Genomic DNA, 14,926 nt, shown 5'->3' with positions numbered 1-14,926 from the left:
GATGTTAAAAATTTTTGAATTATTACATTTAATCTTAGTATCAAAGAGGATGCCACAGCTAGGAAAGAAACATATTTTACTAAGGTATGGCAAAAGAATATCCTTTGAAAGAAAGATACTGATTTAGATTCAATATAGCTGTGAGATGTTATTCATAAAAAATCTGATAATTTTTATCTGAAACCTGAGAATTCTTCACATACTAATTAACGCTAACTTACTAGCAGGTATGTTGTCTCTGGTGCTTTAACAAAAGTATTTCGTTTAAAAGATTATCCTGCTTAATTTTTGTAGCAAAAGGTAGTTATAATTATACATTGCTGGCTTAGATTTTTCAATTGAACTTTTAAATTAGTCTATGTTTTTGAAATCCACATTTTCACCATCTGATTAAAAAGTATTTTTCATCATCTTTGAAAAATAGCCCTTCCTGAAAAGGTCAAAATGCTTTCCAATGCAGTCTTGGAAGGAAATACATAAAACTTCTAACAGTGGTAAACTGGTAAGACTAAGGATAATTTTCTTTAATCCTTTCTCTATTTTCCAAATTTTTACAGTAAACATTATACTTTGATAATGATAAAAAATTAACTTCAGTTGGAGTTTTTTCCACTAGTAAATGGATTAGAATTGGGTTGTGCTATTGGTTGATAAATTCAATTAATCAGCTGTCACAAAATTATCACAGTGGACTAGCCTTCTGAAGGATAAGTGATGAGTTTTTTGTTGTGTACACAAAAAATTTCAGGCAATCACAGTCTCAGAGATGCAAAATACTCAGCAACTAAGAACTGTGTCTGGAAAACATCCACTGGATATAAATAATTTGACAGTTTCTTCCAGCTCACATGTGCCATTTTTAGTTTGAAGAATAAGATCATTCTCCCCACAGGAGACAGAGCTATCCATCCATTGCTCAGCTCACGCCTTTCCTATATACAAGCAGAGGCAGTGGAGGCTGTGGGGAGTTACACTGTCCCTTGCCTTCCCCACCCCATTTTTTCCTACAGATGAAAATCCACATGTAATTAATGTCAACGATAGCTGGAGCCTACAACATGAATATTGATTGAATTTTGAGTTTAGAATACCAAAACTTTCAGGAATATTTTTTTTTTTTTTGGTACATAGCTCACTTAATTCTCAATACACAGTGGCCATTACTACAAAATAGTGACTCTTGGCTCCCACTCTGGCTGCCTGAACCCATGCGTCTAACCACTGTATCCCACAGCCTCACTCCTGCACTTTCTCCTCTAATTGTATGAATAACTATAAAGAAGCTCGTTTATCTAAATAGAACTAACAATGACCAGTTTTCACTGATTCAGTATTTCCTTCAATCTAGCAAATGTTTTGAAAAATAGCATGCACGTATTGCAAGCAAATAATTAACCATTTTGCCTCTTTTTTAATGCTGAGTTTGAGATCTAATTTCTTTCTTTGTGGCCGTCTCTGCGTATTCTCAATCTTTTATGTTGCATAATAACATCCTAAACTTTTCTTTTCCTATTGAAATAAAGGCCGCCAATCTAACTGTAAGTGAAATATTACATGCAATGTGAAAGCCCACTTGACAAAAAGGTGAAATTCAGTCGCACATCGAAGGTCAGGTTCTGGGCAGGCCTGCTCCTGCTCTTTGTTGGTTCATTTGCCTGTTCATTCGTTCATTCATTCAGCTGTGTGCGTTGAGCACCTGCTCTGTGTCTGGCACTGTGTTGGGCATCGGGAATAGAGAGGGTCCAGAGCCTGCTGGGATGTAACCAATACTGATTCAGAGCCCCGTGTGGCCTGCTTCTCATCTCAGTTGCAGGGGCTGGAGTGACGGACGCCCCGCTCCAGCTTTGTGTCTGGGACTCCAAACTGCGATACTCTCAGTACATATCTCACAAAGTGTGTGTGAGTGGGGGATGTTAGATAAGAGTTATTGAAGCTAGAGCCCTAAAAGCCAAGGTATTGGAAATGTAAAGAAAGGCACGCTGAGTCCTGCTCTAGGGTCCAAGGAAATCTCTTCAGGCTCCAAGTGCTACTCTGTCTCTCCCTGGACTGGGTTGAAGCTCCCCATGCTGAAAAGACCATAGCTGCTTACCCATGTGGGAACTTCATGCAAGGATAGGGAACGGCTCCAGGAATCCCCTTTTTGGGGCCCAAAGAAGTATTTTTTGGAAGGTCATTCATCTGACGAAGGCAGTGACCTGAGAAGGCCTAAGCTGGCTGACTCCAGCTGGACTCCCTGCTGCAATGGATTTCTTTCCCTGGTCAGCTGCCCACAAGAGATGTCAACCTTACCTGTCCTCTGGGCTGGTGCTGTCACACAGGGCCCTGCACTGGCTGAGCAGGAATAAAGGCACTGAGGGCTTCACTTGCTCTGGGGACACTGGGGATGTTCACTGGGGACACTCCACCCCCGCATTCCAGATCCCCATCTGTCTGGACAATGCTAGACCCTTTGGTTCCGGTGGAAAGGGACAAACAATGAGAACACAAATGAACGACTTGCTAATAGAAATTATTTGAGGCTCCTCCCCAAAAGGTGGTGTTGAAGCGGGTATAGGCTTTGGAACAGAAAAAATAAGGGGAATTTTTCTTAGATTCTTTAACTGATTTATAGTACCTAATCATTACTTTATCATAGGGGTGGTTCCAAGCTTATCTTGAGTAGAATAACCAATCCATGTCTCCCTGTCTGATTCTATGATTCCATGTCACGTTATGCATTATGTTTTGTTCTTTTTGTTGTTGGTGTTGTTTTTTAACGGTAACTGAGATGGAAGAAATGGAGTATGACCAAAACCAGAAAAAGACTTTTGTCTTCAAAAGTCAATAGGGTTAAAATTTCAGCGATCTGGGCACATCTCTTACTATCAGCAAAAATCATTACTTGATAAGATTTCTATTATCAGCAAAATATTTCATATGCATCAGAAGAGTTTGCCAGTTTACCAAACTATATCTTGATGGATAAAGTGAGGATGAATTTGAAACACGTGGATTACATTTCCTTAAAATGTGCATGAGCTTAAAAGTTATTAATAACAATAATAATGCTCGACTAAAAAACATTTGGGAATTTCTTAAGCCCAAAGAGTTTAAAAAACTAGTTTCTAAGCTGAACTTAAATAGGTACCCTTATCCACTAGGGGGCTATAATTTACGAGAAAGGTATTCACAGGTAACGCTTGAACATACCAAGGATGGCAATGTGCTATACTTTATTCTTTGCTTTGGAAACTGCTTCTTGTTTTAGTGCTTTGGATTCTCAAATAAATCCTTTAATTTATATACCTAATGAATTACTTCAGGAAGACAGAGTAATTCTTTTTGCTATCACACATAAATTAAAAATCCACAATAGTCCAGAGAATTCAAAGCTAACCATGACAAAATTGCTGGAAACATTAAAAAACATCTCAAGTGTTCAGTGTACATTTGATATTGGAATTATGGAGAAGCTGTACAATGTTAGTGCTGTATAAGAATAAATGTCTATGCTTGTCTTGATTCTCTTAATATAGATTACATTATTTTTAAGAATTCAAAGGTTTTGTTAAAAAATCAAACAAACATAAAACCCCAGGTTATAATTGTATTTATGAACTAGTAAGACTATAAAATAAAAATTCAGTAGAAGGATATGATAGGGGATATAGGAATAGTCGTAACTGCCTACATTTACTGGAAAAGATAACTTTTATTTAAATATTTTCAAGGTTATTTTTAGAAGAACCTAGAAAATCTGATGTACATTTAGTAGAGAAAAGATGGTCCAAAGTACAATGACATCAGTTCTTAGTAAAACGAAGTACAATCGGATTAACCTGTAAATACCAATGATATGTGTATTCACATATAAATACTTGTCTCAACCCATTTTTCAAGGTGTTGGTATTAGGAAAACATGCATTGCCTCCAGCATATTTTTGCTTAATTTTAACTCTATGCATATTTTAAAGGAAATGTAATCCAAATGTTTCTAACTCATTTTCACAACTTGACTAAGCATCACTGAAGATATATTTGATATCCAAGGTATTCTGAGGTTGTTGAAACTACCCTCCATGAGGAACTACATGCCATGTTCCTAAACAGTCAGAAGGTCAAGTACAAATTCACATATACCAAGGAGTAGAACTTTCTGGCTTCCAAGCCAATCCTTCCTTTTGAAAACTCATATCCTGTGAGAAGAATTAAGGAACAACTGCAACCACAAATTCAGTGCCACGAACAGTCCAAATAACTGAGCCCCATGTCCTTGAGAAGAAAACTAATCTTCTCAATTTAGAGGTAAACATTAAATGAAAGGGGCTTCCCAGGTGGCTCAGTGGTAAAGAATCTGCCTGCCAACCAGAGCACTTGGGTTTGATCTCTGGGATAGGAAGATCCCCTGGAGAAAGAAATGGTAACCCACTCCAGTAGCCTTGCCTGGGAAACCCCATAGACAGAGGAGCCTGGCAGGCTATAGTCCATGGGGTTGCAAAAAGTCAGACATGACTTAACAACAACAACAACAACAATTAAATGAAGAGTCAGTGAATCACTGTAAGGAAGAAAATTATTTTCTCTACTAATAGGACACATTGGAATTTCTCATTGTTGCAGTAGTAGGTGCATATGAATCACATGGGGGATCTTGTTAAATTGTAGATGCTTGATACAGTAGGTCTAAGAGAGGCCTGAGAATCTGAGTATATAACAAGTCCCCAGGTGAGGTCAATGTTGCTGGTCCATGGACTACACTTTGAGAAGCAAAGCTCTGTTGCCGTTTCTGAGTCACTCCTGATATTTTGGGTTGGATAATTCTTTGTTTTAGTAGAAGGGGGTCGGGTGAGGGCACAGTCCATTCACTCTAAGATGTTTAGCAGCATCCCTGGCCTCTATCCACCAGATGACAGTAGCACCTGCCTCTCCCCCAGACAACCAAAAACGTCCCCAGACATTACTAAGAGTCCCCAGTTTGGCCATAAGATTGCCCCTCCAGTGGAGACCCACTACTCTATTGTTATGTTTAGGGGTTATATGCTTGCTGCATAATGTAAATACATTTTTGATGAACTAGATTCACTGAATACAGCCTTATCAACCAAATAAACAGTGTCTTCTCCCCTGCCCCCAAGCAATTATCATATTTATTTATGGACACTCTAGGTTTTCTTAAACTAATCTTATTTTCCTCCTTACTATGATCACTAGAATGCTCAAAATTAAATTTGCAAACCACATTTAAAAACTGAAAATTTCCAGGGATACAATTCTGGAAAATAACTCAACTACCAGATTTATTTTATTTTTATATGTTTGTTTTGTTCTCCTCATATCAAGCAAAGTATGTCTTTTTTATTATATATTTTTGTAGGCTCCTTTATAACAATAATTTGAAATGAGATGAGTTTCCTTTAAGTAAGGTAAGCCAAACAATTTAAATAGAAATAGATCAGCTAGGGCAAATATAGTACATTAATTTATTGATCATGATTGGTCATTTACTATTTGATAGATATTGATAAATCTCAGCAGATAGTGTATTGAACAATCAACTATACTTCAATTTTAAAAAAGGAAAAAATATTATTGAACAATCTGGCCTATTTTCTCCCAATAAACTATTATAAATTGATGGATACAGTTATCTTGGACAAGTGCAGAAAATTAACATTTTAAACCTTACTTTAGAAATATAAAATCATCAATAAAGTTGAGGCTGATTAAAAATGTGGCCAAAATACAAATATCATATGATAACACTTATATGTAGACTCTAAAAAATTATACAAATGACTTATTTACAAAACAGAAATAGACTCAGAGACAGAAAACAAACTTATGGTTACCAAGGGGAAAGTGGGGGAGAAGGATAAATTAGTTTTAGATTAACAGATATATACTACTGGATATAAAATAGATAAATAACAAGGACCTAGAGGATGAGATGGCTGGATGGCATCACTGACTCGATGGACGTGAGTCTGAGTGAACTCCGGGAGTTGGTGATGGACCGGGAGGCCTGGCGTGCTGCGATTCATGGGGTGGCAAAGAGTCGGACACGACTGAGCAACTGATCTGATCTGATCTGACTGTATAGCACTAGGAGCTATATGGAAAAGAATAACCTATATGGAAAATAATATATCCTTTTCAGAACTATATAACAGAATCACTTTGCTGTATACCTGAAACTAACACAACACTGTCAATCAACTATATATCAATGAAAAGAAGTTGCCAAATAATGAACATTTTACATTTTGCCAGCTCTGACATAAGACATTTAGAATTAATTTAGAGAATAAGGGATCTTATAACCAGATCTTAAAAATGATGAAGCTGAGTGCTTTTCAAATTTCTTTAGGTTGTGGAATTCTTGGTTTAAACACATCTCAGGAAGACCAATATGTAACACCAGCTACCTGAGAGCTGCTCGGTTCGTACAGCAGGAAAATAAAGAAGGATGGAGTGTCTGGGGCCCTCTGAAGGGGCACCTGATGGTCTTTTAGGAGCACAGGCTGAAAACTCATGACCTTGTGATATACTCTTGGGTTATGTGTGAGGAACTGGTGTCACAGGAGATCAAGCAATCTGTTGCAGGAATTGGAGCTGCCCAAAGTCAGAGCTGGGACCTCAGTTCAATTCTACAGACTCTGGTTAGACAGGATTCTGAGGAGTCTGGACTTCTCACCTGGGGCCAAGTTCTCAGCCTCTCTGTTACTGAAAGGAGTTACAAAATAGTTCTTCTAAAACTGTTAAAAAAGTTTAAACCTTGCAGAAATGTATACTTTAAAATGTGCAAGTTCCTCCCACTTTCTCCTATTTTCCTACACTCCCATAGCCAATCTGGTTCTTCAGAGAAAACAGTGGTGAGAGATGATGGGTATCTTTCTAGAACTAGCCCACTTTGTATGTATATATAATATACATATAATGCAAATCCTTTTCTTTGTCCTGTGCTTTGCAAGCTCTGTTTCTACTTTTACTATAGCACTTAACACTTCTCAACACTCTACAAACTTCATTTATTTATCATTTCTATTATTTATTGTATGTCTTTTCCCACTAGGACAGTCTCTGTGAAGGCAAGGGTATTTGCCTGTTTTGTTCACTGATGTGTTCCCAGTTCTTAGAATGATGCTGGCTTGTGGTAGGCACCCAGAAATATTTGTAGAATTAATGAATGAATGAAGAAAGAATAGTCAGGATTAATGTGCAGAGCATAGAAGATTTTTAGGGCAGTACAACAATTCTGCATGATACCGCAAAGGTAGATACATCCAGACAATGGAATATTATTTACTGCTAAAAAGAAATGAGCTATCAAGCCACAAAAAGGCATAAAGGGAACTTTTCCTGGTGGTCCAGTGGTTGAGAATCTGCCTGCCAACACAGGGCACATGGGTTTGATCCCTAGTCTAGGAATATTCAACATGCTTCGGGGCAACAGCCTGTGCACCACAACTCCGGAAGCCTGCACTGCAACAAGAGAAGTCACCACAATGAGAAGCCCATATACCGCAACCAGAACGTAGCCCCTGCTTGCCATAGTTAGAAAAATCCCCTGCCCAGCAGTGAAGACTCATAGCAGCCATGAACTTATTAAATTTTTTAAAAGGCATAAGGAAGCTTAAATTCATATACCTAAGTGAAAAAAGCCAGTCTGAAAAGGCTACTTGGAAATTAGGGGGTTTGATATGAGAAGCAGCATCAGAGCTCCTGCAATGACATCTTCTGAATTTGTGGCCTATTTTAATGATGGCATAATATTTGAATGACTGTTGGATAATTGGTGTGCATATTTCATCTGAAAAATGATTGTTTTCCATAAAATAATTTATTTTTTAAAAGTCCACTGAATATTTTATTATGAAAATAAAAAATTAGCCTTTTATAATTTCTTTCTGGTCTCTAATATGGACAGGGCATACATGTTGACAGAGGAAACCCAGGGACTTGGTGTCCTTTAAATTAGCTCTTTCTGCCTGACCCTGAGTGGGCCTGCTAATCCATGACATGAAGCTCTGTCTGCTTTAGACAGACTCATCTGCTCCTTGTAAACGTGCACCTCTATGGAAATGGACTATAATAGAAATAAATGGCTGCCAAATTGTCAAACACCTGAACTCCTGACTGCCAACTGTGTGATTGCCTATGTTTTTGGAAAAACATTTAAAAATCCTCCATTATCTGAAGTTTGGCAGTTCATGTGGAGCAAACAAGAGGAAACCCTCTCCTTGGCCCCTCCCCTTTCCTCTGTCAGATCAGAACCCTTTACTCAGCCCTATAATCTCTTTGCAGTTTCCTGGCTACCAGCTCTTCATCACCAGCAGAGCTTAGAAATATAGATTTGCTCAGTTTTTAAATGAGATTTGATGATATCAAGGGACCATTTTGTTTCCCTACAGGGCATATACTGCCAGTTTAATAATGAAAGTAAATAAAAAAAATAACATTCACTTTTCTGAAATTTGGTTTGTGGCAAATTGGATGGAAATGTACTTTTCTGCTGGGGACCGTCGGTGGCTCAGGACCGTCCACCACTGTGTGCTTGGGAGTAAGGACCGTCCCCAAACAGCAATAATAAAAGATTGATAGTAACCCCTGAGTATGAACTTCCCTTAAAAAAAGATTAAAATCCTCATTACAGACATAAAAGTATAATGCCACATAGCCTTCTATTTTATAAATAACACATTTAGAAGAATATATTTAGGAATACGAAATATTTCACAGCAGACTACTTCTGCTCCTAGCTATCTCCTCCTTTTTTTCCCCCTCCTCTTTCTTCTTTTAACATGGCTACTTTAAGGACAAGATATACTGAAAGATACTTCCCTATGCATTTTTTGCTCAATTTACATATTTACTTTTGCTTCTGTTTATTTATTAGCGAGATCCCTTTAAATCTGCTAGACACATACACAAGGTAGACACTATATTAGAGGAACTGACAATTTCAAGGGTTTAGTTTTGACTCATTTAATTTACAGGCAGATAATTTATCCAATGTGCATACCAATTTCACTTTGCACCATTTTCTAGTTGGATGAATAAACCTCTTCATCCACAGATAATAGCAGGTAAAATAAGGTGCAATTAAGCAGCACACCTCTTTGTCCAACAGCACAGTTAGGGAATTTTATTTAGTCATTTATTTGAATGTGTAAAGAAAATCAAACTTTTTATTTTTTGTACCAAGAAGGAGCTTTTGAAAATATAAATAATAAGAAAGTTATCTGATGTCCTCTAGTGGAACTCCAGGACAAGTTAGGTTGTAGATTTAAGTGTGGAATATCCTTACCAGTGACATCGTTATTGTCTAAGTCTTGCAGCTGTTCTTGGCTTGGGACGAACAAGGGCAGTGATTTGATATTAACTCAAAGGAGGGGTTCAGAAGGGATCTTTTCAAAAGGACTTGTAGATCTTCCTTTAGCTGTATTATCTGATGTTTCTCATGGGCCAGTGTAGATGACAGAAACCAGGATATGTGTGGCAGGAGAAAGTGAAAGGGAGAACTCAGCCACCATTTTACCTGTCTTCTCTTTTTTTTCTTTTATTTGGCTGCACCAGGTTTTAGTCCAGTTTGCAGGCTCTTTACTTACAGCATGCGAGCTCTTAGTTGCAGCAGCATGTGGGAGCTAGTTCCCTGACCAGGGATTGAACCTGGGCTCCCTGCATTGGGAGTGTGGAGTCTTAGCCACTGGATCACAAGGGAGGTCCCTACCTGTCTTCTTTTGATGAAAACTCACTCCGGAGAAATGGCAACTGGTGAGTAGGTTAATCCAAGATAAATTCTGAAGCACCAAGAAAAATTCTCTAGAAATTTTTTTTCCCCTAACATGTGCCCTCCAAACAAGGGTTCAGTGGACCACTTCAATGAAATGAGGCTCCAGGGAATTTGTAACATCTTCCTATTTGTTGTTTTTCCCTCTTAAATTGTATGGAAAAACTTTAGGATTTTTCTCTTCCTACAAATATTACAACTTTGTCCGTGGGTAAACGATTCTAATCCTAGGATTGAACCAATTTGCTCTAAAAAAGAAAGGCATCTCCAGAACTATGAAGTGGATCAGTGTTACCATTATCCTCCTTATTGGACCAACTGGGGAGAAAGAGGTAAGGACTGGTGTGGGATTTGCCTCCTCAGTCATCCCAATATGAGGTTGAACTTGACTGCATACAAAATTTCAGTAAGGAAGTCTTACTTGTAATTAATTATGAAAATAGCACCTGCTTCTTGATATTTACAATGAACTTTTTAAAAATTTTTGTATAGTCTCATATCTGTTCATCAGGAAAAATCAACTCATGTGGGTCTTTCAAGAAAGGACTACATTACCAGCTTTAAAATTAGCTTTCTGCAAGTCAGCTGTGCTGACGTGCTCTACAGATGGGATGTATTTTCACTCAATCAGGAAATACTTCAAAGTGAACCAAAGCAGCATTGATGGGTTCTTGTAAGATTTTATATCTTCCTTTATAGAACTCCAGTGATGGGCCAGACTTTCAAGGATTTATTTCCATATCATGTGCTTTGTTTTTAAACTCTAAATCATTTTTGTTCACGTAAATGAATACCAGTGATTCAGATCTTTAAAATACATCCTTGAACTAAATTCCTTGTAAATTGGGCAGATAGTAGACTAGCACTCTCATATGAATACACCACTTTCAGTGGTTGGCAAATCTGCCCCTATGCCAGAGGCCAGTGGTGCCCAGGAGAGAATAACTGACTTAGGAATAACAGGCTCTTGCATACTCAAAATGAACTGCTGACCCAAATTCTTAAATAAGACCTAGGGGTTTCTAGACACGACGATAGATTCGTGCTGACCTATTTGCACCATTGCCTGTCCCCACTGTGATCAATATCATGCAGTAATAAGATGGCTGACTGAGGATAAAAATTCTATTTGTGACTTGATTCACCACATATTGAATTCTGCTGTACAGCGACTAGTGAGGCTCCTATTCTTTCAGTATGTTTTATTACTGAAGTATTAGGCTGAACCATATGAAAGTGATGTTTTTTTGGTCAAAATAAGGAAGCTAAACAGTTTCTTGTTTTTTGCTTTCATATGAGTCAAACCAATACCAAAAGAACTTTTTAAGAGATTGTTTTGTCATGTCCTTTTAGCACGGACTTTGTACAATCAGTCTAAAATGAATCCTGATACTTTGTTGTTGTTCTTGTTCTTATTTCCTGCTGGCTTATTTGTCTTTTTAACTTTTAATGTTGTGAAAGTGGTGTTTATGGTTTTCCTCTTTGTTTCTTGATTACTTTGCATAATTTATAAAGAAAGACCAAATATGCCTCTTCTATACCGATGACACATAAAACAGAACACAGATTCTAAGCCTAAATCTTTCTTCAGTAAATTTTTAAGAAAAGAAACACAGTATTGTTGAGCTGAGCAATCTCATGACATAAGCAAAACTGTGTTGGCCAGATGACTGCTGGCGTTTTGCTGAGTGGTTTACACAATCTCTGAAATAATAACAGTGTGTCCCCTGCAGTTAGCATGAGTCCTTTCTTGGTGGATGTGTTTACGGTGAGTCATATAAATGTTCAATCCCTCACACACTTCCCAGCGCAGAGAATTTATCAACAACTTCTAGGAAATTACAAAAGCATGAATGAATCCAAAATGCCAACTTAAAAAGTACATTCTCAGTTCCTGGTCATTTCTGGTAGAAAATACGAAAAGAAAAAAAATTTTAATAAAATGATGGATTCTTTCAATATTTTAGGAGAAAACCCAAAGTCACCTCGTTAACTCTAAAACTCCCAAAATAATTCAAGGCCATGAGAAATACATTTTTGACAACTAGATACTTAAAGTAACTCTGCCAGTTTTCTTTCACATTTTCACAAGATTAAACCTCACTGTATAGCACATCTTAGATGATTTAAATTAAACTTAAAAAAAAACCCCAACTATTCTAGTAGATGAAAATGTATCTAATATTTTTGCTACTGACATCCTCTGTCAAACTCGAAAATTCACTTAACCTTTCTTATATTAAATTCTCCAACATTTGTGTTAACTTATTAGCCAAACATGCCATTTAAAGAGTTTGTGTTAATTCAATCTTACTGATTTCAGCTACTTTCAAGTCCTGGTATACTTAATTATCCAAAACTTACATTGAATATGAGCAATGTCACTTTTATTGTTACCATTTTATAAAAGAAGTTTAAGAAAGCTAATCAATAAATTAATGTAAACGCTTTTGACTATGTCAGATTCCCTAGAGATCACCACACTAAGTGAAGTAAGCTGGACAGAGAAAGACAAATATCATATGATATTGCTTATATGTGAAATCTAGGAAAAAATGATACAAAATGAACTTATATACAAGACAAAAGTAGATCCACAAACAATAGATAACAAACTTATGGTTACCCAAGGGGAAAGGTGGGAAGGGATAAATTAGGAGTTTGGGGTTAACATATGTACACTACTATATATAAAATAGATAACCAACAGGACCTACTATACAGCAAAGGGAGATAAACTCAGTATTTTGTAATAATTGATAAGGGAGAAGAATCTGAAAAAGAATATACATATGTATATATAACTGAATCGGTTTGCTGTACATCTGAAACTAATACAACACTGTAAATCTACTATACTTCAATTAAAAAAAGAAAATGTCAAGATTCTATACAAATGTGCTAAATAGTAATAATTGTCATTATCAAATGCTTGAATCCCCCTTTTCTTTTGTTAGCATGAGAATCCACTCTTTGATCTGATCTGGAGTGGGAGATGGGAGTAGGAAGTAGAGAATTGAAAAACCCTCCTAGTCCCTAAACATGAAAGGGGATGATAGTCAGTAGGTGGGTAAATATGAGTTAAATTCACTATCCCACAGCTGTGCTACTTTCTAGATGAGGTGCTGCCTGGCTTTTTTCTACGAGAGCTGTAACCTGTGAAAAGATGTCATGACCTACAGGTGGGCAAGGACTGTCATCTAAATCTTAAGGGAAGAACATGGATGCTGCATAAGAGTGATTGTAGGAAAGATCTAATTGGCTTCCAAGTGCCTTCAGCCACCCACACCTGCTCAACCCACTACCAGAAGGGTAAGCCTGCCTTGGGCACGCTGCCATTTTAGTTCTTGTGTTTCCAACCTGTCCTCTTTCCTGGGGCCAGGACTAGGGCACAGAACTTAGCAGAGCATCAGAAAATTTAGCAGTCAAGGTAAATAATATTTTTAAAAATCAAAATAAATACAAAAAGGATGTTGTGCTGTGCTTGGTCATGTCCAACTCTTTGTGACCCCATGGACTGCAGCCCACCAGACACCTTTGTCCATGGAGATTCTCCAGGCAAGAATACTGGAGTGGCTTGCCATGCCTTCCCCTAGGGGATCTTCCCAATCCAGGGATCAAACCCAGGTCTCCTGCATTGCAGGAGGATTCTTTACCAGCTGAGCTACTGGGGAAGCCCCACAAAAAGAATAAATAATATCAAAAGTGCAAATAAAGACATGATCAATACTACTAAACTCCTTTTGTTTCAGCTCCAATATGGCTTGGCAAGACATCGTTACTAATTCTGACTTCACTTAAAATTTTACTGAGCTTTTTTAGTGTCTCCTTAAATTGTGCACCTCAGGGAAGTTCTGGCCCTGATGTTCTTTTCTTACTTTGATTTTTTCTGACTAGTTCACACTCTTACTGGCTCCTGACCTATATCACCTCCTGACCATGGTTTCCATCTTTTCTGTCTACAGTTTAACCTCCAAGAGGTGACGGAGTACATTTATTTGACTCATAACTGAACCTTTAGCACAGTACCTGGCATACAGTAGCTGCTTTATAAGTGCTTGTTGAATAAACAGAAGAATCTCCTGGAGCCCCATAGATTTCTTGCACGAGGATGGAAAATGCCTTTGGTTGGATGCCTATCCCAGAGCCTGTTTTGGGGCCATGGATCCCTTTCCAGAATTTTCTTAAACACTAGTAATGGGAAACCAGAAACAATTTATTCTGAGGTTTGAAAAAATCAGAGTTGGTGGACTTAGGTAGATTGAAATGGAATAAAAAAAATGACTGAATTTATTGGGAGAAAAGAGCAATCAAAATAATACGAGTGTTTTCAAATTATCTATTTTACAAAAGATTCAGCAATTTATTCTACTGGAGTTTTATTTGTTTTTTTTTTATAGTGATGCCTGAAATTTCTTAAGTTTGGGGAGTTCAGGTCACTTACCTTCAATGGTACACTGGTCAGGGACTGGAATCTTCTTTACCATTTCTACAGCATATGCTTTCACTTTACTGAAGTTCTCCTTTAAGTGCAAGTAGAGTTTATCATGGTATTCTACAGGACTTGTGGTTGTCTCTGGAGTTTCTTCCTGATAGTTCTTTTTAACGGCTTCTGGCAAATTCTCAGATGCTACATGTATAATACTTTGGTGTGAAACTGAAGAATTTCCTAGCTGTGATCCATCAGTGTCTACCTTAAAGGGTGACATCTCATGTCCTTGGCCAAGTGGCTCTATTTCTGAAAGAGAGATGCTGGCTGGCATATCTTTGCTCTCTATAGCTTCCCCATCCTCTGCACTCAAGGAGTTTGTTAGCACAGTGTGCAAAGCCAAACTCTTTGACCTGCAATACAAACAAAGGGAAGGTGAGGCAGGTAAAGAAGCTGAGCTACTGTTCACTGACAAGGAAAAGAAAGAATAACACTGAGGCAAAAGTTCCTCTAGAGTGTGAAACTGAAAATTGGTGCTATTAATAGATTTGATAAAACATACACATTGTAAAATAAGCCAAATCTTTGTAGATCTAGGCTACTTCCCAAAACAAAGATGTAAAAATCAGTTTCACAGCAAACTGGCTGGGAAATGGTGGAGTTATATATTTATATTCTTTTTTTTTCTACTTTTGCTAATGCTTTTTCATCAGAAATCAAGGAAAGCT

General features: G+C 37.5%; 1 protein-coding gene across 5 annotated transcripts in view; it reads right to left on the bottom strand.

The window, feature by feature from the left end:
- VEPH1 (ventricular zone expressed PH domain containing 1) overlaps positions 1 to 14,926 on the bottom strand; it is a 277,419-nt gene that overhangs the window by 89,783 nt on the left and 172,710 nt on the right. For all 5 annotated transcript variants that reach the window (XM_070792573.1, XM_070792568.1, XM_070792565.1 and 2 more), the window contains one exon: positions 14,214 to 14,611. In XM_070792573.1, the coding sequence (XP_070648674.1) occupies positions 14,214 to 14,611 (398 nt within the window). The remainder of the gene's footprint in view (positions 1 to 14,213; positions 14,612 to 14,926) is intronic.

This window comes from Bos indicus, chromosome 1, assembly GCF_029378745.1.
Source record: "Bos indicus isolate NIAB-ARS_2022 breed Sahiwal x Tharparkar chromosome 1, NIAB-ARS_B.indTharparkar_mat_pri_1.0, whole genome shotgun sequence".
Classification (NCBI taxonomy): domain Eukaryota; kingdom Metazoa; phylum Chordata; class Mammalia; order Artiodactyla; family Bovidae; genus Bos; species Bos indicus.
Note: the sequence above shows the minus strand (reverse complement) of the source record. Positions and strands in the feature narration are given on the sequence as shown.